Below are 25,822 nucleotides of genomic sequence, written 5' to 3' on the forward strand. Positions count from 1 at the left end.
GAAGCAGAGACTACATTTTCAAACTACTTAGAGAGTCTAAAGATTCCATTCTCCAAAAAGGAGAAAAGAAGCTCTCAGAACTATGGGATATAGCTCTGGTTACCATACTATCATGATATGCTACAAGCAACATATAGAGTCCTGGCTCCTGGGTTGTGGCTTCTGCCATAGTACTGTTATTTTTGCTTCCACTAAGGTCTTCAAGCAAGCTCAAGTTGATGCTTTCTTAATTTCCTTTGGTCAAAGTTATGGCTGGGCTGAAGATTCTGGGCCAGAAGCATGGTACTAAACAGGATCAATATATGGATTTGTCTGGATCTGTAATTTCACTGGTTATAGAGAGGCACCTGATAGAGAAACTCCCTTCTACCAATGTTGATAAGAACTCAGTCTCAGAGAGTGGTACTGAGAGGTTACTTGCCCAGGGTCACATAGCCAATGACATCAGAAGCAGTTACTAGAATCCAGGTTTTCCTAGTTCTCTATTATATATCTCTCACTGTATCCATATCCCAACTAAAATTCAACTTTCAGATAATATTTAAGATGAAGAAAAACAATAAGCAAACCTATGTGTTGTACTTGTGTTTTGCCTTGAGGATAATTTTTTTCTGTATGGGTATTTCCACATCAAAGATCCTGGTTCAGCAAATGAACCATCATGTTTTAGTAGTAGAACAGTCAAAGAGAACTTATTGAAAGAAACAAAAAAACATTTGAACAGATGGCTCAAGAAAAAATGCTTGTTATGTGCTCACTAATTGTTCTTTCCTCATTTAGTTTAGACATTATCTGAAGCTTGTTTTTGTTAGCTATAGCTATCATGTTATATACAGTTGGTATATATGACCCCACATACCCACCTGAATATTTCACTTTCCTACCTCCTTATTGTACCTCACCATGTCTAGCTTCCAACTTACCGCATTCATATCGATACCATTTGTGTAGGACCAAGCATGCTGAAAATATTCCTCAAGGCGCTGCCGTAGTGGGTTGGGAATCTGATGGAATCGGATGAACTCCTTGACCCGAAGCATCTGGGTGTGATAACGAGCAGTTCCTGAGTAGAGCCTCTGGATGATGGCAGACACGTTGCCAAAGATACTGGCATACATGAGGGCTGAGGGAAGAAGCAGAGGGTGAGTCCCCAAAACTCAGCAGCCTCAATAAACTGGGGATCGAGAGTGAGCTTCTAGATCCACTGAAGCACTCTTCCTTTAAACCCTCTGCAACTTCAAACAACTTCATAGTAGCGCCACCACTAGTTAGTTTTGTATCCAAGGCAAAGAATATAATTTTGCCTACCTTTTGCCTCCATAAGCAACTGTATCTTTTATATTGGGAAGCCTTTCCCAATGCTTCTTTATTTTAGTGCCTTCTGTTAGTTATTTCCCATTTATCCTATAGACAACTTGCTTTATTTCTCCCTCCCCATTAGATCATAAGCTCCTTAAGGATAGGAATTTTCTTTTGTCTCTTTTTGCATCCCTAGCACTTAGCATAGTACCTGGAACATAGTAGGCACTTAATAAATGTTATTTGATTAATTGGTTTTTTTCTTCTATGCCCTTCATCTTTGAGTATCTGAGAAAAATGTCTAAAATTCTTGTAATAATTTTGGGGCCCAGGTTTTCTGAGACAATTTGTTTAGGTTCCCAAGGAGTTTTCTTGGAGCCAGGTATCCTTAGGACTTTATTCTCCCCAGGTTTCCACAAAGATGGAGGAATAAAAAGTCAGGAACCATCAACCACTTTGGTGAAATACAAAACCCTATAGATTTTCTAATCTACCCACTTTCACTTGCCAGTCCTCAACAAAACAAAACAAAAAACTCCTCCAAAGCACAGTAATTTTCAAATTCACTTGAGAAGTTTTTGGCAGAAAATCACTATGAGTAATCAGTATTTCCTCTTCCCTCTCCTTTTCTCTCTCCTGGGATCTTCTGGCCCAGACATACTTTGTTTCAAAGAAAAAGGAAACTAAAGAGGGAAAATATTTTCTTTCAATTGTGTACATTTTGTTCTTACCCTATTCAAAATCTCTTTTCCTGAAATTATCTTCAATTCTGCCAAATATGATATTGTAAATAAATCAAATTATACATAATTACATTATAGGTGCTCATTTATAATCCAGGATTAGGGATGGTGGTGGTGAAGGAACTAACAATAAAATGATTTTTAGATATTTAAAGGACACAAAAAAATACTGAGAGATAACATGATATAGTGGACAGAGTCTTTGAGTTAGGAAGTCCTATGACAGATATCTATTATATCTTTGATTATGGATAAGTCCCTTAACTTCTTGGAGTGCCAGTTCTCTAAGACTTTAAAGATACTTTTAAATTAAAAATAAAAATTTTAAATTAAAGATAATTTTAAGTTAAAAATAATTGCTGATCTTTATTAGTGGAATTCATGTGGATCATATTAGTTTCAAACCAAAAAAAAAAATCTTAACTTTAATCCCCCCTGAAAATCTTCCAATTTCCCTTCCATATTTGTTATTTCCCCACATTTATTATCTTAAATTTTTGGGAAAGGCTTATATCTTTCCCAGACAACAGCACACCTTTCATTATATTTGGAAATATTTCACAGAGGACTTGGAGGCTTCTTATCCCTCCTTAACCCCCATCATACCACTACCAAAGAAGTTTTTTCTATTCTCAGGTCACCTTGGCCAGAAAAAAAAAATCCCACAGAATATCCAGGATAGTCATTTCAAATACAAATAACCACAAAAGTAGAACTTGCCTAAATCAGTGGGAAGAATGGGACTTTTTTGGGGGGAGGGGGGAGAAATGAGATCCCAGGAAGAGCTCCATCTCAGAAACAGACAAACTAGACAAGAAATAAAGACGCTCCATAGATACATAGTCACTACTAGGAGCCAATTTCAAAACTTCCGAACTGCATTGTGAGAACCATCCCCAAGGAATTAAGTGGGAGGAGGATGAGCAGAGGACAGAGTGGAACAGGAGGGAAGTTTTTGCCCCACGGGGAGCCTTCACTCACAGCCAATGAGCATCACGCAGATGGAGAAGATCTTCTCGGGGTTGGTATTGGGGGACACGTTGCCGAAACCCACGCTGGTGAGACTGCTGAAGGTGAAGTAGAGGGCAGTGACATACTTGTCTTTGATGGAGGGGCCTGAACCGAGGTCACTGTCATTGTAGCGCTTGCCGATCTGGTCGCCCAGGTTGTCTAGCCATCCGATCTTATGCTCCAGGTAGGGGCGCTCCACGTTGCCGATAGCGTACCAGATGCAGGCCAGCCAGTGGGCAATGAGGGCGAAGGTACACATGAGGAGGAAGAGCACGGCTGCGCCATACTCTGAGTAGCGGTCCAGCTTGCGGGCCACTCGCACCAATCGCAACAGCCGGGCGGTCTTTAGAAGTCCGATCAAGGTGGTGGTCTGGCATAAAGACAAGGGTGACAGATAAAGGCGGTGGGCAAGCAGCCCAGGGCATGGGAAGACAATGGACTCTCATTCGCTCCATCACTGACTCACTTGCTTAATTTCAACAACACATTGTTCAAACACCTGCACTCTTTAGGGCATTGGGAATGCGGAGATGAAAACTGACACAGTCCTTGTGATCAAGTGACTTATAATCTACTAGAGATAATAATATATCTACACAAATAGGATACTAAGTAGAATATGATAGGGGACAAGGGAAGCCAAGTAAAGTGCAGAGAGAAACTTGAGGCAAAGGGAGAGATTACCTTCACCTGGGGAGGGGAGGAGATCATAGAAGGGTTGATGGAGGAGATGAAAGATAAGTCAGGACTTAAAGGACGAGTGGTTCAAGAGATGGAATTGGGCAGGAGTCTAGTCTAAATATAGGGACCTTCTTTTTTTAAAAATAGTATTTTATTTCTTCCCAGGTTACATGTCAAGAAATGTTTTAATATTCATTTTTCTTGTATGAATATAATAGATTTGATTTTTTACTTAATATTTTATTTTTCCCAATTACATGTAAAACAATTGTTAACATTTGTTTATAAAACTTTGGAATTCCAGATTTTCTCCCTTTCTTCCTCCCAATCTTCCCTCCCCCAATTATGAAAGCACATGTAAAGTTATAGCATTAATTTTTACAAGATTTTGAGTTTCAAATTTTTCCCCTCCCTCTCTTCCTCTCTTCATAAGGACCTTCTTAAACAAAGGACAAGTACAGAAGAGAGCACGCTGAGACTGAGAGATGGAGAATATTTCAGTATAGCTAGAATGTGGGCTATATGAAGAGGAGTAATATAAAATAAGGCTGATATCTAGGGGAGAGGGGGGAGGAGGGAAAATTTGGAACACAAGGTTTTGTAAAGGTTAAAGTTGAAAAATTATCCATGCATATGTTTTGAAAATAAAAAGCTTTAATTAAAAAAAGTAAATAAGGCTGGACTGGTAGATTGGAACCAGACTGAAACATCTGAGTGACTCTTTAGAGAGTTTAAACTTTAGTTGATAAGTAGTTATTTATTTATTAATTCATTTGCTGATTCATTCATTCACTTATTCAATAGTTGCCCTTCACTGACTCAGTAAACAAATATTCAAGTGTCATACTTTATATACTTAATCCTGTAGTTAGCACATGGAAGGACATGAAAGCAATAGAAAGGGATTGGGGACCAGGGAAAGGAAAGGGGAAGAGAACAAGCATTTATTAAGTATGTATTATATACCAATCACTGAACTAAGAGGTTTACAAATATCTCATTCGATTCTTGTGGCAATCCTGGGACATCGGTGCTATTATTATTCCCATTTTATAATCAAGGAAATGGAGGCCACACATCTCATAAGTGTCTGAAGCCAGATTTGATCGAAGATTTTCCTAGATCCAGACCTAGTGTTCTACCTAGTGTAGCACCCAGATGTGTATTTTGTTATTGTTGTTCAGTCATTCAGTCATGTCTGTCTCTTTGTTACCCTATATGGCGTTTTCTTAGCAAATGGATTAAAATAAACAGAGATTAAATGAATTGCCCAATGTCACAACTAGTGAATATCTGAAGCTACTTTTGAACTCAGGTCTTACCCAAAGTTCTGTCTAAGAGCCATCTAACTGCCTCAACTGCTGTATCTACCATTGAGGAAATTATAAATTAGTTGGGGGAAATGAAACATAAATGATATCAACTATCTCTAATCTTTTCAGTCACAACTGACTTTTTATGATCCCATATGGTGTTTTCTTGGCAACAATACTGGAGAGATTTTGCCATTTCCTTTTTCAGATAGAAGCTATAAGAAGAGTTATAATGCAATAGTGAGACTGTAGATAATGATGTAAGTGTTTATGCTAGTATTAGGATGTAGTAAGATATAGTAAATTAGAGTGCTGGACTTAAAGTCCTGTTTTAATATTTTATTTTCCTTAGTTATATGTAAAACTGCTTTTTACATTTGTTTTTAAAACTTTGAGTTCCAGATTCTTTCCCTTCCCCCTTCCATCCTCTCATTGAGAAGGCAATGTGAAGTTATGCAAAACATTTCCATAAAAGTCATGTGGACTTGAAGTCCTGTATTCAAATGTTGCCTTGGACTCTCAGAACTGAGAGACTCACGGAAGCAAATCACTTTACTTTTCTGGAGCTCAGTCAACATCCAAGACTCATTGATCAAGTCATGGCAACATTGTGCTCTGAACAGCTTATACACAATAAGATTAAAATCTAAGGGGCATAGAATTTAACCAGAGTGAGGTAGTTTGGAAAAACTTTTCAGAGGTGAGGTCTAAACTTGTGGCTTTCCTTCCTAGGTCAGAGAAGGGAGTGTGGTTTACAAGCCTGAAAGCTGGGATGGTGGAAGACTAAGGGCTGAAGCTGCTATATCCTGGAAATTATTGTTGTTTATCCTTCATTCTTGAAGAGGACCATGACATCAGGAAAGTGATGCCATGATATACAAGTGAGTTGTATTTAAGGAAGGAAGGGCTGGGCAATGTTACCACCCTCACTTTCTCCTCCAGAGCCATCTGGGTACATGGCAAGATATTGATCAGGATGACTAGAGTTGGCCCTGGATGCAGTGGGAAAACTTGGTCTTTTTAAGCTAAGATCTTTTAACAGGTTTCAGTTTGGCTGAGACAATTAAAAGGGGCCATTCTTTGCCTCAATTCTTACCTAGCTCACTGAATGTTGGAAATAGAAGCTTGGAGAAGGAATAGAAATGGCCAAGATAAAATTCTAATGCCCCCAGCCTGCTGTTAACTGTTCCCCTGGAAGGAGGAACACAATCTTATAAAAATTTTATCAGTGTATTGACGCTGTCTGCAATAACTCCTAAAGAAAACAAAAAAAGATTTTGTTTAAATTATGTATGTATGGCTAATGTGCATAGGTTTTGCATGACTTCAAATGTATAATGAGTATGTTATTTCTTGCCTTTTCAAGAGGTGAGAGTGGGGAACAATGGGAGGGAGAAAGCTTGGAACTGAAAATAAAAATTAAATTTAAAAACTATATTAGGGGCAAGTGAAGAATATTGTTTATAGTTGAAATGATGTAACAAATGACAATGAGAATGACTAGTCAGCTCCTATTTTGCTTCTGTGTTGTTTTCTAGATCATCTAGAACTGGGAAAGGATAGAATAAAAAATGTTTAGTGCAAAAGGAAGCCTAAGCAAAATGAAGAGGTTACTGGGAAGCACAAATTTCAGATGCAGATTCAAAAAAATTATTTTGTGGATAGATCCACACAGTCAAAAAAAGTTTAGAGGATTGAAATAACTCAGATATGACTGATGAATTTCGAAATAATTTAGGGAGTGAAAGAGTAGCTGCAAGATGGGAGAAAGAGAAATTTTTCAATTTTTTCAAAAAAGAAGAGGTTTTGTGCTGCAGATTATAGACCATGGATGTTGATTCTACTCCTGGCAAACTTAAGCTGGGGTTTAGAAAGATTCTTAACCCAAGTCTGTGAATTTGTTTTTAAAATATTTTGATAATAATTGGTATCCTTTGTATTTTATTTTATGCATTTCAAAACATTCTGGGAAGGGATTTATTGACTGCCAAAGGGGATAGGACACACAAAAGATTAAATACTCCTGTTCTAGAATATATTATTATGGGAGTATGGGAGTATTCAGGTATAGTGGATAGAGTGCCAGGCATGGAATCAAGAGGACCTGAATTCAAATCTGACCTCAGAAACTTATTAGCTGTGTGACCCTGGGCATGTCACTTAACCCTGTTTGCCTCAATCCACTGGAGAAGGAAATGGCAAATCACTTTGATATCTCTGCCAAGAAAATACCAAATAAGGGCCACAAAGAGTTGGACATGAATGAAATGACTCAACAACAGCAATAAGTATTTGAAAAAGTCTCTCAGGCCATGTTTGTAGATAAGATAGAAAGATTTGATAGCAGGTAAATGATTTCTTTTTGAAATTGGTTGAATAACTGGACTCTTATATAAACTTATAGCGAGGTCTTAGTGGAGTGTGTCAAGGATCTGTCCTTGACCTGTGTTTTCCAGTAAAAAAAACTTGGATGAATTCATATGCTTTTCAAATTTGTAGATGACACAAAGTTTATAGAGAAAGTAGACATATTATTTGGATGATAGAACCTGGTACATAGTAGGTGCTTAATAAATGCTTATTGATTATTTGACAGATTTTGGGTCAAAAAGATTTTAAAAAGCAAAAATCATGTGTCAAATAAAATTTGGAAGGCAGCAGAGTAGAATGAAAATTATACTTGATTGGAAATCTAGACACCTTGGTTCAGATCCCATCTTTTCTACTTACTGGCTGTGTAAAGTTCGTTTCATAAACTTTGACCTCAGTTTCCTTTTCTGAGAAATTAACAGTTTGGACTAGATAGCTTCTGAGGTCTCTTCTAGTATCAAATCTATGATCATATGAATAAGGTGAAATTTAATGGGGATAAATGCAAAGTTCTGAACTAAACTCCTAAGTACTTTGCCCACTAGTACCCAGTGGTCTAGAGTATGAAAGTTATAGTTAATTGGATTTGGAAAAAGGTATTTAACCTTGCCAAATATGGATTAACAACATTAAGAAACATACAGGTAATCCTTCCAAAAAAAGAACCTTAGGGATATCTAGGATTTTTGAAAGAAGGCATTATGTCTATAATTTAGGGGAAGCAAATCAATTGGAATTAAGTGACTTGTCCAGGGTCACACAGCTAGTAAGTGTTAAGTGCATGAGACCATATTTGAACTCGGGTCTTTCTGACTTCAGGGCTGATACTCTATCCAGGATGCCATCTAGCTCCCCCCAAAAGCCACCATATTGAAGTGGAGAGAATATTACATAAGAAATCAGAAGAACAGCACAGAAATTATGCCATTTATTTGCTTTATGAATTAATTTTTCTGGATTTCCATTTTCTGGCCATTAAAATGGGAATATTTTATGATCTCTAAGATCCTTTATAAATTTAACATATTATAAGCTGTTGATGAAGGAAAACCCAGGGATATAATTTATGTGTCTCATTATAGCCTAGGGATATTGGTAACCTAGTATCTTTTCTGGGGAGGGTATCTCTCACCTCATCAGAACCAGTGTGGAAGATGAGAAGATCAAAGGGAATTGCAGCTACCATGTCGATGAGAAACCAGCCCTTGAAATAGTGCACAGCAATCTTGCCTGGATGGCTAACCACTTCATCATTGGAATTGACGTAAGTGGTTCGGAAGTTGATGATAATGTCCACAATGAACATAATATCCACAAGGAGCTCTACCACGGTGAGGGGATTACAAGAGTAGCCACAGTTCCAGTATCTGGTCTCTTCTTGATCATTGAGTAGGAACGCAGCTGAATAAGGGGTGAAGACGGCTGTGTAGATAACCAAAAGAAGGATCAGCCAGTCCCATACAGCCTTAAAGGGACTATAATGTAGGATGGTCCATCGGTGAATTCGAGGTGCCTGCAGCTTGTACTCAGGAAGTACGTCTGCACCCAGGGACAAGACCTATGGGGGAAGAACAAAGGAACAAAGTCTGGATTGAAATAGTACAATAAATGGTTTCAGTGGCAGAAAGAAAGTCTATGAAGGGTGAGCATAAAGAAGAAAAAGTATGTAAAGGAAGAAATCTGTGATGGGTAAATGAGATGATGAAATCTGTGAGAGGACAGCCTAAAAGGAGTTAATATTAGTGAGGAATGAATATGAATAGAGTATGAGGGAATAATAATAATAGTGTTTATATGGTGCTTTAAATTTTGCAAAATGCTTTATAAATATTATTTTATTTTATCTTCACAACAACCCTGGAAGATAGAGGCTATTATTAGTCTCATTTTATAGATGGGGAAATTAAGGTAGGCAGCATTGAAGTGACTGGCCCAGGATTACATAGTAAACATCTGGGTCCAGATTTGAACTCTGGTCTTCCTAACTCCAGTTCCTGTGCCCTACAAGATAGGGTCTATAAAAGATGAGGGAAGGAATGTCTGTCAGAGGATGTATATTAAAGAGAGTAAATATTAATGAGGAGTAAATGTGAAGGGATGGTGTCTGTGAGGGATGAGGTCTGTGTGGGGATGAGTCAATCCATGAGTTAAGTAGTTAGGGATGGGGTCAGTGACTCTTTAATGTGAGGGTGGACCCTTCACTATAGCCATCTTCTACCCAGATGAATAGAAGCAGAATTCAATTGTGCTATCCCCGAAGAAAAGCTGACCTTTTCAACACCAAACTTATTTTAATAAACATAGATGTTCACATTTATGAAAGAATGGGTTGCTTTATAGGATTTGCCAGAGGGTTCTTTTAAATAGAGCATTTTAAATCAGGTGTGATTGATAGAAATTCAATTTTTGCCCAGCTTTTCATAAGAGCTTCTGCTCTCTAAAGCAAGTCACTAAATCCATAAAACTAGCTTGTTAAGGTCAGGATTTCACGTATGCAGACATGTATGCGCCTAAGTGTATGTGTGCACACATCCAATCTGAGCTTCATTTCTCTGTTCTCCACCTCTGTGACAGCCCACAGGAATATGATGGAGAGAAGTGTCACTAAATCCATAAAACTAGCTTGTTAAGGTCAGGATTTCACGTATGCAGACATGTATGCGCCTAAGTGTATGTGTGCACACATCCAATCTGAGCTTCATTTCTCTGTTCTCCACCTCTGTGACAGCCCACAGGAATATGATGGAGAGAAGTGGAATAGATAGTCAGGATCAGGGAATCAAACACTAGGGGTTTGCCCTAGCTCTCAAAGCCAAGAAAGCTAAACAACAAGCAATATGATAGGAAGCAAAGCAGCAACAATGGGCAAACAATAGTTGGAGACATGATGGTGATACATAGAATAATCCAACTATAGATGAAGTCATGCTAGGAGAGGAGCAGCCTGTGCCCCAGATAGTTTGACCCTCATTTCCATATAAGGTTGTGAGGAAAATAGATCCCAGTAGAAGGGCACCATGTTTGTGGGTTACTAGTGATTAGGTGATGAGAGCCAGCATAGATCGAAAACTGAGGTACAGCTTTACAGGAATGGAAATTGCTACACTAAGGAAGCACATCATCTGGAAAGGAAGAATTCCCCTTTGGATATTGATGTGGTAAGTCCCCATTTATGCTGTTGTAATTTTGACTCTAAGGAACCAGACCTATTATTTATTTTTTGTATTTCCCCCTGAATTTTATCCAGAATTTTGAACAGAGTAGGCACACTCAAAAAATAGATGATAAATGAATGTGTAAATGAATAAACAAAGAAGTTGCATCCCTAAAGAGGGAAAGAAAATAGTGTGTGCCAACCAAAAGAAATGCCAGGGAAGAACAATAGAACAAGCAACTACTAGGGCATTGCATGTAGAACTGTCCTTGAAGTCTAGACTCATAGGTCCTTTTGTAACTTTAGTAACTAAACCCTGTTGGATGGGGGTCCAAGATAGACACACTTCCTGCTTTATAGAAAATGGCACCTTCTTTGTGTTCTGTACCATGAGATGCCAGTGTAATAAGAACACTGATAACAGTAAGCTTGGTATTTCAAAGAATTATAGTATGTCAGACCTGGAAGGAACCATAGAACTCATCTAGTCCTACTCTTTCATTTTACAGAAGAAGACACTGAGACAAGACCTGGGTCCAATTCTCTCCTTTTACAGAAAAGAAAACTGAAGGGAAATGATTTCCACATCCTCAGAGAATCATATAAACTAAAGAGGTATATTCAAAGTCAAAATGCCCTGAGAGGATTACTTGACAGGAGTCAGTAATGGCACTAACATATTGGGGTCTAGTAAGGGAAAACAGGCATGGGCAACTCTATCATGAAAATTGCTGGAAAATTGCCCTTTATCTCCCAAAGTTTCCCTTGATCATTCAGGTACTGCCTCTAAAGCATAGAGCTAATTATATCACACACCCTTCAGGTCTCCCCTCTCTCCTCTGTTGATGGCTTTCTGTTATTGTCAGGTTAAATATAAATCCTCTATTTGGCTTTTAAAGCCCTTTATAACCCGGCCCTTTCTTACCTTTTTAGAGTTTTACACTTTCCTCTCCTCCATGGGTCCAGGGAACCTAGCTTCTTTGCTGTTCCTTATGTAAGATATCCTGCATCTCCATGTATTTTCTCGGGCTGTACTCCATGTTTGGAATGCCCTCCCTTCTCTGTCTCTGTCTTTGTCTCTGTCTACCCTGGCTACTTTCAGTTCTCAGTTAAAATCTTACCTTTTGCAAGAAGTGTTCTTCCCATTCCCTATCCCATTTAATGCTAATACCTTACCTCTTTTGCTTATCTCCAGTTTCTCCCATACATGTCTTGTTTATCCATAGTTTGAATGTTGCCTTCCCCTTGACATTGTAGGTTCTTTTAGAGCAGAAACTCTCTTGTTGTGCATCATTCTTATACCTCTAGCATTTATCACAGTATCTGGCACATCTAATAAAAGGTTGTCGACTTGCCTTGATTTGCACCCTTTTTCCTGACGCCATTAGCATGCTCATGTCTACCTTGTGCTCAGCTCTTTCCAGATTGTTTGTAGAACTAACAACCTGGAATTTTGCTCGAATGGGAAATATTTCCCTCTCCCAATTTCCCACCCCTATTTTCTCCCCAACCCGCTGGGGTAGGCATGTGCTCCACTCACCCTATCTGGATTTCCTTCTAGCACTTGTTCTTTAAGCATCACCCCAGAGTGCTCCTCCCCCTGCTCCATCTCATCGAGGGATGGGGTAGTGGAGGGTGAAAGAAAGAGAAGGATTTGGTAGGATAAGGAGAGTAGGGCTGAAGAGCTGTGGATCTAGATGGGAGCATCATGATGTATGCAGATACAGGGAAGGAATTGATTTTCCCCCTGCCTGATGTGGTGACCTCCAGAGCTAGATGGGAGGAGTTTCAGGAAGGGAAGGAACAGGAAAGTCCTCATGCCTAGAGCAAAAGCTTGTCAATATTTATCTAATCATCCTTGTCATCTCTCCACCAATGACCATTCACAGAGAGACGGTAACTGCCAACAGCACCAATGTGTGAAGATGCCCTGTTGTTTAGGCGTTGGAGGTGGTCAGTCTGGGATATGGAAAAGGCAGCTGGCTGATTTGGGGTATTCACCCTGGTTTGGAGGGTTTGTTGTTAGTCCTTCATTCTTAGAGAACCAATGATGTCAGGAAGATGATGTCTTGATTCAAATGAATAAGATTTGAGTAAGACAGTGCTGTGCAAAGTCCTCTGCCTCACTTTCCTGTCCTGGTTCCTTCTCTCTGGGAGGTGAGAAAGAAGTGCGGAGTTCTATCTGCTGATTGTTGTCATACAGCTCCAATGCTATTTGGTCACAGGGAGACTTGAAGTTTAGAGAGGGGAAATTACTTACTTGGGTTATGCAATATTAGAAAACAAGTCCATCTAACTTAATCAAATAGCCAAGGGGAAGGATTAGGGCAATTTCCAAGGCAAGAAGTCATTCCTCCATAGATTCAGCAGAGTAGAAAATTTCAAGCTCTCCTGAAAAGTATCTGGATGGTACACACTTCATCTTATTATCTTTCTGCCTTAGCTGGCTTCCAACTCTGAAATCAGACATTTCCTTTCCAAAAGCACCATGATGTTGGGGAAAAAGTGTAAGACTGGCAGGTAAGAAATTTGACTTCAGATCCTCATTCCAGGATTGAACTCCTTAACTATGAAATATCCCTGAGCCTGTTTCCTCACCTAAATTTTTTGAGGAAAAGGATGATTTCATTTCACTTAGGACAGTGGCTGGTATACAATAAATGCTTGTTAGTTGATTTATCTGTAAAATTTGGATAATCACACTTGCTTGACCTAACCCACAATAGTATTGTGGGGAAATTGTAGAGCAGTGTATATGGGAATTGGAGCTGGAGAACCTATGTTCACATCCAGTTTTGCCTCTTATTGCCTTTGTAAATCTGGGCAAGTCAAATTCTCATTGCTAAACTCCAGCTTCCTCATTTACAAAATGGGAAGGTTGGATTTAACTACTCGCCAATTCCAAATCTCTGATCTCATTATCTTAAAGGGCTATGTAAATGAAATATTGAATTATTAGAAGTAGATAGCATGCAGGGCCTGGTGTCCGGAAAATCTGAGTCCAAATCTAGCCTCACATACTTACTAGTTGTGTGACCCTAACTGAGCAAGTCACTTAACCACTATTTGCTTCAATTTCCTCATCTGTAAAATGGAAACAACAATAGCATCTACCTCCTAGGATTGTTGTGAGAATCCAATGAGATAATAATTGTAAAATGTTTACTACCATGTCATACTATATAGATATTATTATGATTTATTACTGTTATTAATAATTAACAATCTTCTCAACTTTCATTTGGAATCAGATTTAGCAGCTTATAAGGTTTCTTCTATCTTTAAATCTATGATTCTGTTATTTCCCAAAGACAAGGAGGATAGATCCAAGTTTAAAACTGGGGAAAAGAGGAGGCAATTAAGGAAAGAACCTTTCCATTCTTTAGTAACCCAATCCCCCCTTTCTCTTCCCTTCTCACTTTCACTGTTCTATATCCTCACTTCATTCTCATTCATTTCCAGGGGAGGTGATAGGACAGTGTCTGCTGGTCCCCTATGTGATTCATCTTTTATTCTATTCCCGAGAATAGTTCCTTCTTGGTAGTGGCAATGGCTGGCAATCCCTCCCTTCTACCACCTTATAACAGCCAAAAGTTCTCTTCCATTTGACAGCCTATTTGGTACTATCCTTGCATTCCCAATGTTCTTCCCACTATCTCCAGAACTCAGATAGCTGGGCATTGGTGGTAGCTATATATTGGAAGAGGGGTAAAAACTAAAACCTGGAGGGTCTAGCTGAAGTTGTGTCTTTTTCAAGCTCAGTTTGTCCAGCAGAATGTTCTCAGGAACAGAAACCCAAAATGATTTTCAGGGCCGATAAGGAAATTTTTTTTATCTGAAATAAGGCTTTTCTCTTAATCCTCTCTGCCTTCATTCATATATACCATACTTGTCCTACATGAGACAATGCTGTTCCCTTGAGGCCAGAGTTGTACCATAGACTTCAGAACTGGCAAAGATATATTGACTCATCTGTCAAGATCAGGCCCTTCTGGGATTACTAGCAAGGTACAATAGCCTTTGAGATACTTGTGACTGTCTCATAGAATTACTGAACAACTTGCAGGATCATGGCTCCCGGGTTATTCTTTATATAGACCATAGGATGTAGTGGACTAGAAATTGTCAGTGTTGATTTGTGGAAGATTCTATTAGTGTGTAGGTCAGGGATGTATGGCATTTGGAAATGACAAAAGCATTAATTAAAAAAAAAAGAAGAAAAAGAGTGAATAAAGGAAGACATAGCTCCCAGCTTACCAGCCCTTTCTCCCCTCCCCTTGGCCAGAGCCTGAGTCACTATGCAGACCAAATGCTTTACCTGCAATCCAGGGTGAGTCCTTCCATCTCTGATCCTCCCCCCATCCTCCTCTCTGACCAAACTTAGATAATACCTGCCCAGGCTGGCTCCATTACCTGAGTGACTTTCTCTGTGACATTCTGGGTGCGTTCCACTACTTTGTGTGGGGCGATGATCTCAATCTCAGTGGTAGAACTAGATGGATGCTTTTCCAGGTTGAACTCCACAAAGTTGAGTGTGAACTGGGGAATCTGGCTGATGGTGCGATATTTGACTTGGTCCGCATCAGATGCAGAACTTTGCTCACCTAGCTTGCCCCTGGAGCATTCTGAAAGCATTATCTCCGTTAGAGCAGGCAATTTCAGGGCCTAAAGGGCAGGTCAAGGAGGCTGAGATTCTCTGCTTCTCCCCATCACCCTTACACCCCTGGGAAGTTTGCTAGGGGGCTCTCTGAGTTCAAGGGCATGGGCAGAATAGGTGAGTGGGGATATCACGGGCAATATGGACAGAACAAGATTCCCCCCCTTCCCTACTGGGCAGTGGTACCCCTGTCTTGGACATTCATCTTTCCCCTTACCTCCTCCCTTTGGTTATCTCACCAGAGTTTAGGAAGCCCTGGGACAATAGATGCTGGGTCAGACTTCGGCTACTGCGCTTGGCCAGCAGCTGCGCCAGGTCCTCAAAGTTGAGAATGTACATGATGACGTTTCCTTCTTCATTCTTTATGGGAACCACATCCACCAGGCAACGAAAGCATGAAGCTGTGGACAATCAAGGAGCACAAAGAAGCTGGGGATGCCAGTCCAGCTAGGTATCCTAACCCTAAGAGCCAGGATAGAGACCCCAATAGGGAGCTAATGCTGGCCTCTTTCCTGCAGTGTGATAGAAAGCCATTTCAGCTTCAGAGATGACACGGCCGATGGTGGGAGCTCCCTAAGGTGATTGAGCAAGGAACTCTGATCTCTTTAAGAGTTTGATCCTAATGAGGTCCTAAGGATGGATACTGGAGAAAAACAGGGGAACTTTCTTCCTCCATTCACCCATTTACAAAGAAGCTGACTAGAGGACTTGGGAGGTTCCTATGCCTGAGACAATTTCAAGAGTAAGTGGAGCAGAGAACCCAGGCTATCATGTATAACATACATTATAGAGTATGGAATCTGCCAAGGATTGTGCAATCCTGGGTAGAATCCAAGGCCTGGCAGATGAAAGTTGTGTTTTGGGGGTGGGACTGGGCCCCACTTCCCAGGATAGTGGCAGAGAGAGCAGCTAAGCTGGTCATTAGAGGGCTGAAGTGGCATCAGGGCTTGGGAGGACTGTGCTCAGCTTCAATGGCTCAGAGCTTAATCTTCGAGGTTTGTTCTGTTTTAATTAAAATTGAACAGATGGGGATTAGATTAATGCAGTTGGGCAGTTGGGGGAGGAGATTTAGAGCCTTCTTGGAACCACTGGCTGTCCTTTACTCTTCTTTGTCTCCCTCCTTTCCTTTATTTTCCACCCAAGCAACTCTACCTTTTATTTTGGGTAGTATGTTCTGGAGATATATCATGTCACATTCCTGTTCAAAAATTTTTTAAAGACTCTCTTCTTTACCCACAAGTGTACAGATCTCTTATTTTGGCATTCAAGCCCCTGTACAATCTGGCTCTGGCCTATTTTTCCAACTGCGTCTGTACCATTCCCTCTCACATACGCAACAATTCATTTCATAGCTCTAAAGAATTCATATCCTCATGGATCTACACATAGCTTTACATAGAATGAAAAAATACCTTAGAAATCATCTAGTCCCATTTTTCATTTTTAGAAAACAGGCCCAGAGAGGTACAGTTAAAGCCGGAGATCACATAGGTTATAAATAGCAAAGCTGGAACTCTAACTGTTACTCATGCCCAACCCAGGGCTCTACATCTTAATATTTCAATGGATCAGCTCTCCCAACTTCATAATTACTCTCTTTAGCCATGTAGATTGCAACCCCTTCTGTGCAACTATGTTATCCTGTAAAATCTATACCATGGTCCACCCAAAATATTGGAAGCCTCTAAACCCTACTTTCTCAACTTATTTTATATTTCTCCCCTCATTTATAGCTTAACTCCCAGAAAAAACTACCTCCACACATTCTTCTACTTCCATTGTTCTCATTCATTTTCCTACCTTTTGTGCATACTAAGTGCCTGGCGCTGTGCTGAGTTTGGAGGATAGAAATATAAGCAAACACATGTATGCATATTTATGTATGCTTATGATATACAGTGGAATGATAGAACACAATCCTCTTTGATGGAATGTAAGCTCCTTGAGGGAATTTTTGTCTGTATTTCCCCCTAACTTCCCTTTCTATATGCATAGTATCTGGCACATGGTCATTGTTTCTTAAACTTGGGGGCAGTTAGATGGCACCTAGAGATCTGGCTCTGGAGTCAGAAGACCTGAGTTCCCAGCTGGTGTTAAATATTTATTGGCTGTGTGACCCTGGACAAGTCACTTAATCCTATCTCACAGGATTAAAAGACCCAATATTTATAAAGTACTTAGCACAGTGCCTAGAACATAGTTGGTATTTAATAAATGCTTCTTTCTTTTTTGTGTTTACAGGATCCATAGTATCTTTATAAGATTTGGCATCTCTCCAGTGCGATTTGTTTCCCCATGACCTCCAGATACATTAGGTCATTTGTTTACATACAGGTAATGTCTGAGGAGGATTTGAACTCAGGTTTTCCTGACTTCAGGTCTAATGTTCTATCCATTGTGCCAGTTTCCTCTTTCCATCCCTAGTACTTGCCAGTATAACTTCTACACATAGCCCAGGGCATGATTGTAGGTCTTCAATGAGGGCAAGCCGTTCTCATAGCTCACCCCATCTGCTTCCTGTACTCCTCTACCCTTTCTGCCTGAGATATATGGCTCCAAGATATGAAGATGGAATGGGCACTCATTTGAATATGGAAATCTTCCTCCATATTTGGCTAATAAAATCAGCTATGGCATAGCTTAGTGGAAGAAGATCTAAGGTCTAGCAGGAATGGCCACGCTGCATGGATTTGAGCTATTCTTCTGAGACCTGCATTCTTTTCTTAGTCTCAGTTCATGGGCATTTGACCAAAGGAGGAGGTGGGTCCCCGACCTCAGCATCTCAGAGACAATAGCAATAGAGACTCAGAGTTAGAGGGCAGAATTGGTAGAGACCAAATGTATCTACACAGTGCAGCTAAGCAAATCCAACAAAACAAATGTCCTTCATCCTCCCCTGTGAGCAAGAATCTCTAGTCAGATTCCAGTCTTCAAAGCCCCATGTTCTCATTCACCAGCTGTTGGGCTTGGCTCCATAGGGAGACATTCACACAAAGGAGCTCAGAAGCAGAATTTTCAGGAATAAGTCAAAAGGGGCCACTTGCTGCTAGCTCCCTTGATAGCCCAGATTTTTGGACCTGCCCTATCTTACTCTGCCCCACAACTGGCCTTAGGATTAGCTTTCCGTGCTCAGTTGCAGTAATTCTATGGAGCAGTCAAAACCTTTAAGAAAGTTATACTCCACTTCTGTATTATAGTTTCCTTTTATAAAGAGATTGGACTAGATAGCTTCTGAGGTTTCTTCTACCTGAAAATTCTGTGATGAGAAAATTTCTAAGGTTTCTTTCTCTTTTTACAATCTATAGTTCTGTAACACCCCATTTCTTCAGACACTGAACAACTTTCTGTAGCCAGAGTTAGAATTTTCCCCTTCCCCTGACCTGTGGTTCTGTCCATTTCTAGTTAAAACAATATTAGTTGGAACTGTTTCTTAAACTTAGTGTTCAGAGAAACAGATAGGGGACCCTACTCTAGAAGGGAGATGATTGGTAGGAAGAAGGTGGTTAGCACGTTGTCTCTATGGAAGTTGCTCTTTCCTGGTGTGAGCCTGCTATGTCTTTGTTGTAAGTTATAGAAAGAGATATGGGACCATTGTCATACTCCTTTCCATTATCTATTTTATATATGAAGAAACTAAGGCTAGAGAGGTAAAATTAACTCTCACCTAGGGAAGACAGCCTGCACTGGGGAAAAGAATAATGGTCTGGTTCAAGTTTTCCTAATAAGCTGGGTGACCTTGAACATATCTTGGCACTTTTCTAAATTTTAGTTTACTCATCTAATTTACTCAAATGAGAGTTTGACAGATGATTAGATAAAGGAGTTAGTGAGTGAATTAAAATTTGAGCCTTCTGACTCCCAGACCAATGCATTTTTCTTTGTATTGTTTCCCTAATATTCACTCATCTGGAGCAGATAGCATTATAAGCAAGTCCAAGGAGTTTATAAATCCCACAGTATTCAACACTTTCCTATTCCCTGACAGCAAAGTAGTTCCCGAGAAATGTTCACACCCAGGATAAACAGAAGGACACTAATGTTAATTAGATAGGTACCCAGTCATACAGATTCACTCTCATAAAAACAGAGTTGTACAGATAGACATAACCCCCAATTGTATGAATCCATGTCCTAAGAGGAAATACAGATGTGTGTGTGTGTGTGTGTGTGTGTGTGTGTGAGAGAGAGAGAGAGAACTTTCTTTCAAACTCCTATAATGCTGCTGTATGCATATTGTACTCCCCAGAATGCCAAGCAGCATAAGATCATAATATACCTGAGTTATAAATAATTGATTATGTCCCTTTCATTTTTATATAAGAGACCCAGAGAAAAGACTCTCTAAAATCCAGAGAAAAGAGATAACCCCTCTGAGATCACATGGTCTATGAGTAGCAATCAGGATTCAAATTCAATTATCTCCAGTATTTTTCCTATCCCACCACACATCTCCATTTGGCTCAAAGCCCATCATTGCCATATTGGGCTGATCTTTGCCAGTTTTCCCAACTATGAAGCTAAGTAACCATCTACTTTAGCTTCAAGTCTTGGTAGCCCCAAAGAGGGGCCTTGGAGACTCCTCATTCCTCTTTTACCAGTCAATTTAATTGGCCTTAGCCTTAGCTCCATTCCTGTTTTTCTGTCTCTGCCTATTTCTTTCCCCACTTTTGGAACAACTTTCTAGGGGAGATAGGACTAGCTTTCTAGCCCCGGCCTTTTCCATCCTTCTGATACGTAAGAATTCCTTTCTCATCTTTCCTCTTTAATCTAGAATCCAAAAGATGGCTATCTCAAACTCATTTGTTCAGGTGGGCACTTTCCCCTATGCCTGCCCATTTTCTGTTTTCTCTTGTCTCGGTTCCTTTTTTTCTTTTCCTCTCTCCCCCTCCCGTTGCTCACACCTTCTCTCCTTCCTTGCTCTGTTTTTCCCCCACTCACCTCACTCTGTCTCTCACCCCTTCCCAACTCTGTGCGAAATGCTCAGGGGTGGAGAGGTAATAGAAAAACAGAAAGATCCCTACCTAGAAGACAGATTCTTCTCATCCTCCTCCCCTTTCTGACCTTCTCTGTCATAATATTGAGGGTATGGGTTAAACAAAATGTCCTCTAAAATAAGGGAGGAACCGCTAACATTGAGAGGAAACTGACACTCCCAGAAAAAGACCCTTATGTCTTTTCTTTCAGATAACCTCTGTCAAGCTAGTCCAAGCCAGGCTGCCTGATCATGGAGGAATCTTCCTTCAGGGTTGTTCTGGGATCATAAGTCTAGGTCATTCCTCTTAAAAACACCTAGATCATCCAAATGGAGCCATGACTAATAAGCTTGAAATCTTACTGATATCTGAGTTCTTCTTTTCCCTCCTTATGCCAAAACAAAGAACTATCTTCAGCAGTGAAGTCCTGCTCTAGAGATTGACAGTACCCCAAATGCATTTAAGTTAATAATTTACTCATAGAACCATAGACCATAGAAGTCATCCTGTCTGATCTTCTCATTCACTTGACAGATAAGGACTCTGAGAACCAGAAGGAAACGAATTCTTCAAGATTCTATAGGAAGTTGTGAAGATTGAAGATTAGAACTCTGATGCCAAGTTTGATGCTCTTCTTGTTGGAATTCATGGACTAAATTTTTAAGAATGTTTTTAAGATCCCCTAGCCAAAAAGCAAACCTCCTCTCTCCACTTCAATTTTTCTTATTTTGTCTATGGCAGTGGTCATACTGGCCATCTTCACTATGACATTATCCCTTATGCAGCCCCAAATCTGGACTTGTATCCTGTGGTGCAATAAGTGTTCTGGCAAAGGAGGAGGCTTCTGAAGTCACAAACTTCCCTATAGCTAGGCATCTCTCAGATAAGAGAGCTTATTGTCTTTGGTGGAAAAGTCGGATTTCTCTCAGCTTCCTCCTCTTTCCTCCCATTCTCACCCTGATACCTCTTGTCCTCCTGGCTTTCTCTCTCTTTGTTACTTCACTAGCCTTTCATTTACCCTTTGAAATTTTCCTTTTTTGTTTTCCTGAGATTGGAGACAGATATGATCATGGAGGAGTCTTTGAACCTTATCCTCACATTAAGCTTTTTCAAACTGGCATCTCAAACTGCTTTTCTATGTTCCATGGATAAATCTTTGGTTTGAGTCCCCAAAATGGAGTGAGGGTGAGGAAGGTAAGGATGGAATGCTATGACCTTACTTAAACATTGGTGGGGGAAGGAGTGTTAGGCTCTTGGGAGAAAAGCTTGGCTGAGCCCATCCCTTTCCAATAGATCCTCTTTGCATCTATTCCTTCTTTCATCTCCTTACCTCCCCATGTCTCCCAACTTCCATCAGGTTCCTCACTAATCCTATAAATCACAAAAAGAGGGCTGAGTGCAAATGAGATGGGAAGCATAGGTTTAAAAGGAAAGGGCTAGAGTTTAGAGTTCCAGTGTCCACTTTTTGGCTATGTGACCTTTCATTTACCTATCCTCTTCTGGGTCTTCTCCCCCCTCCCCCAGCCGATAAACAATGGGAAAGAAAAAAGGTTCTTTGGGAATTATTAAGGCAACATTCATTTATTTGCCTAGAGAGATGGGGCACAAAAAGGTTTGTCAATGGTCAATTAGTGTTTTACCTTGCATCACTTTTTCCCATACCTAGGACTTTTAGGGTCAAACAATATGGAGATTTGTGGAGACAGAGTACTGACAAGAGCAATAAATAAAAGATAAAAAAAGATGGGCTGTGTATGAACATTGGTGAAAAAGGACTATGTGATCAGAGTAGACCATAAAGTGAATATTAGCTATCAGAGACTCAAAACTTTTCCCTGGATAATGCTCTAGGCTCCACATCATAAACACTTAACTCAGAACTAGACATCAAAATGCTTCATGGATTAAAAAATAGAACAGATTGTCCTGAGAATTGGAAGGCAGAAAGAGGTTTTGTAGGTACTCAGTTTTATGAGTAGCTGCCTCTTCCCACCCCTGGAAAGTCCTCAAAATACCTGAGATGAATTTGGTACACATCTGCCTTGAGGAAGAATGATTAAGATGATATTGAAAGTCTCTCTCTCCCTAATCCAATATTTCCTCAATTTATTCTAGTTCAGGGGGAGTAGTTTTAGGTGAAAGCCAGCATAATCTGTGGGAATATCATGTGGGAATATATGTGGAAACATTTGTTTCTCATTGCCATGTGATCTTTTACATTTCTCTGAAACTCCTTTCATTCCCTTTTTCTTGATCATCCTCTCCTTGGTCATTCAAGACAACACTTTTTTCTGCCCCCTTTCAAAGCACTTCAGCTGTTCATTAAGGGAGCAAAATCAGCAATTCAGTCTGATCCTATATTTGAAAAAAGGCTTAAGCTTATACCATATCCATAATTTATATTGCATATATGAACCAGAGGCTACACTAATTTTACACTAATCAGTCCAAAAAAGCTTGAAACTTCAAATAGGAAGTTTGGAGTTCCTTGTAGTAATTTGCTCCTCACCTCCAAGATAATTCTCCTATATGCTCTACAGAAGAGAGATTGTAGTATAATAGAGAGAATACAAGATTAGGAATCAAGAACCCCTCAGTTCTAGTGCTGATTCACTGTTTTCTTGAATAATTTTCCTCCACTTTAAAATTGGGGGACATAGGCTGAGATTATATGATCTTTAAGGTTCCTTCAAGTTCTGATAGTTTGTTATTCTAAGCTTTGACGCACTCTCAACTCGATCCAGGTAAGTGACCAGTGGGTGTGCCATGAAGAGTCTAATTTCCATCTCCTATTCTGTCCTTCTGCCCAAGCTTCTTTTGTCCCTTCTTGAAGTTCTGGTGCTTTTACAGTAGCCCTTTTCAGGGAATGATCTAAGTTTGGGGTAAACAAAAACTAATTTCTATAACTCTGTTGTGGAAGAGGAGGGGTCCAATGTGAGGAGCCCCAGATTTAAGAGCTGACATCCATCCTTATTTTATATACCACTTTTCTGGTAATCCTAGTATATGCAGGGAATATGATGGAATTTCCAGGCCAGAATCTTAGATTTAGACCTGGAATGGACTTTACAGACCACCTAGTCCAATTCCCCTGTGTTACAGAAAGAAGAACTGAAACTGAGATTTTAATTTGCCTAAGGTAAATAGTGGTGCAATTTGAATCCAGGCCCTCTCACTAAATCCAGCATACTCTTCATTGTATCAAGCCCAACTCCTCTTTTCTTTTGTCTGTCTGCATTTCCTGAAGCTCTAGGACTGGTGGAGACCCTGAAGGAAAAGATGAATGACCTGAGTTCTTTAATCCCTGCCCACACAGAGGGAGATCAGCCAAAGTTTATTTCTATCCCAGCTGTCTGACAGCTGGGGCTATAATGAATGAGGACTGCAGGCACTTCCTGGGCTTGTCAGCCAGGAGGTTAAGGGTAAAAGGGATAGGAAGGAAAGGATAGTACCAGAAAAGTCCCCAGGACACAGATTATGACTGCTTGGCAGTCAATCTCTGACCAGACCAGAAGTTTGAGCAAGGTCTGGCCCCATTTCTGACCATGACATCTTTTATTTCTATAGGGATAAGAAATATAACCAAAGATGGCTTGTTGGGTTTTTAAAAAAACAGCTAGAAAGGACCTTAGAGATCATCTAGCTCAATCCTGTGATTTAAGGGTAAGAAACTGAGGTCCATAGAAGGAAAGTAATTTGCCCACTGCTAATTGACTAAAAGGAACACAGCTGGAATTAGAACCCAGGTTTTCAAATTCTACATTCAGAGTTCTTTTCACGTATTATACCTCTATATTTCAGATCAAGGAGTAATGTCAGAATTCCTCATCTTGCTGACTCTAGATCCCTTCTCCAATTCCCTAACTCAGTCTTTGACTAATTAAACACATTTCCTTAAAGCTCAGAGAAATCTAGAACCGGAAAAAGGTTTAGGAATTATTTAGTGCAATGTTCTAATTTCTACAGAGGAGGAATTGAGGCTCAGCATGACCCTATCTTTTCCCCTACACTCCAACAGGAGCCCCGACCTTACCATCCTTTCTGTAATAGAGGATCTCCAGTTTTCTTTCCTCAGCACCCAGTAGAGCCTGGGCCAACTGGGACACAGCACTTGGTGGAGTATCAGGGCCAGTGAGGAAGTCACAGGTACAGGGTCGCTGCATCACCTCCACTCGGGAGTAGCCGAAGAGCTGGCAAAACCCATCATTGCAATAAATGATTGCGCAGTTCTCAATCTGAGCGTTGGCTATCAGGAACTTTCGGCCTAAGAAATAGGAGATCAATGCTTGGGACTGAGGTTGGGAGATGAATTAAGGTTAATAAATAGGACAGGAAAAGGGGCAAAGGAATGGAGGATCAAAAATGGAGAAAGATTGTGGGTATCAGCCAGGTTGTGCACTAAAAATCTGTCAGGGAGAAGCATGGGTAACAGAAGTGAAGAGTTTGTTAGGGGAGAAGAACGTGGGACCTATAGGCTCCCTCAGAGGGGCTGGTGCCTGGAAAAAGAAGGAAATGAACAGAGAAGCAAAGACATTGTTCTTGTGCATGATGTTAGCTGAATAATAAATATTTGTTGAATTTAATCGAAACATTGAATTTTATTTAATTATTAAAAAAATGATTGAGCACAGAGAGGTGAGTCTCCTTTCTGTGCTGTTCACTGGGGAAAAATTTAGGGATGATAGTGATAGGGAAACAGGATAGATTGCTGGTAGGTTGATGGGGTTTCAGGAGCTTGAAACAGGCAGCATCCTACTTACCCCCACTTCCACTCACTTGGGAGAGTTGTAGAGAGCACCCCAGGACACAGAACTGTTTTTTTTCCCCTTTCTCTGTTCCTTGCATTTTGGAACTTTCCCATTCCTCTCAACCTTCTTGATTCTTCCCGACTCCCAACCATTAACCCTCCCAGAAAACACTTCTACCCTCAGAGGTTTATAAGCTCTCGCACACTCACTCTGACCCTCGAATTTTCGAATGATTGTGTCCAGGTAAGTGTTCTGGGGCGCCACATGCCCCCTGCGAATCGGCATCCTTTGACTGCATGGGCCCAGGAGCCCGGAATCCCGATCCTCTGACTTCTGCCTGTCAGTCGAACAGCCAGAGGCTGCAGGTTCCCGGACTTTGGTAGATACCACCTCTAAAGGGAGGGCTTTCCCTATCCCCGTCAAGGTGCAGGGGAGCTGCGGGCTTTAACCTCCACCCGCAGCTCCCCTGAAGTCCTGCTGGGGTAGCCCCACTTTGCTACTCCCTTCGGAGGCTGAAGATAGGATGCCAAGACTCCGGGAGCTGTCCCTATCACGGTGCTGAAAGGAGGAGCTTGGGCGGGAGAAGAGGCAGGATCGTGGGCGGGGCCTGAAAAAATTAGGGGGCTTTTTTGGTAGGAGATCAGGAACGAGCTCAGGATATTTTTGTATTTCCTTCCCAGGCCCACTTCATAAAGCATGATGCTTATGGACCTTTTGGATTTGCCTTGACCAGTCTGATACTTCACCTCTCAGATCAGACTTTTGAACAGAAAGTAGAAAGATAGTTTGGGGAAGGACCCACGGATTCACAGAACCTTTGAATGTCAGAATTGAAAGGAACCTTAGAGGTAATCTAGTCTTCTCCCTTCATTT

The 25,822-nt window shown here is 40.5% G+C and overlaps 1 protein-coding gene across 3 annotated transcripts in view; it reads right to left on the minus strand.

The window, feature by feature from the left end:
• Positions 1-25,533, minus strand: part of KCNH6 (potassium voltage-gated channel subfamily H member 6) — a 45,863-nt gene extending 20,330 nt beyond the window's left edge. For all 3 annotated transcript variants that reach the window (XR_004233830.1, XM_031965897.1, XM_031965896.1), the window contains exons 1-7: positions 25,159-25,533; positions 24,235-24,465; positions 15,468-15,629; positions 14,985-15,196; positions 8,550-8,975; positions 3,024-3,423; positions 924-1,123 (exon numbers count right to left, since the gene is read on the minus strand). Coding sequence is in view for 2 of the 3 variants with exons in the window: in XM_031965897.1 (XP_031821757.1) it covers positions 924-1,123; positions 3,024-3,423; positions 8,550-8,975; positions 14,985-15,196; positions 15,468-15,629; positions 24,235-24,465; positions 25,159-25,234 (1,707 nt within the window). In the remaining variant the exon portion in view is untranslated. The remainder of the gene's footprint in view (positions 1-923; positions 1,124-3,023; positions 3,424-8,549; positions 8,976-14,984; positions 15,197-15,467; positions 15,630-24,234; positions 24,466-25,158) is intronic.
• Positions 25,534-25,822: the final 289 nt, after the last annotated feature.

Source organism: Sarcophilus harrisii, chromosome 4 (assembly GCF_902635505.1).
Source record: "Sarcophilus harrisii chromosome 4, mSarHar1.11, whole genome shotgun sequence".
NCBI lineage: Eukaryota > Metazoa > Chordata > Mammalia > Dasyuromorphia > Dasyuridae > Sarcophilus > Sarcophilus harrisii.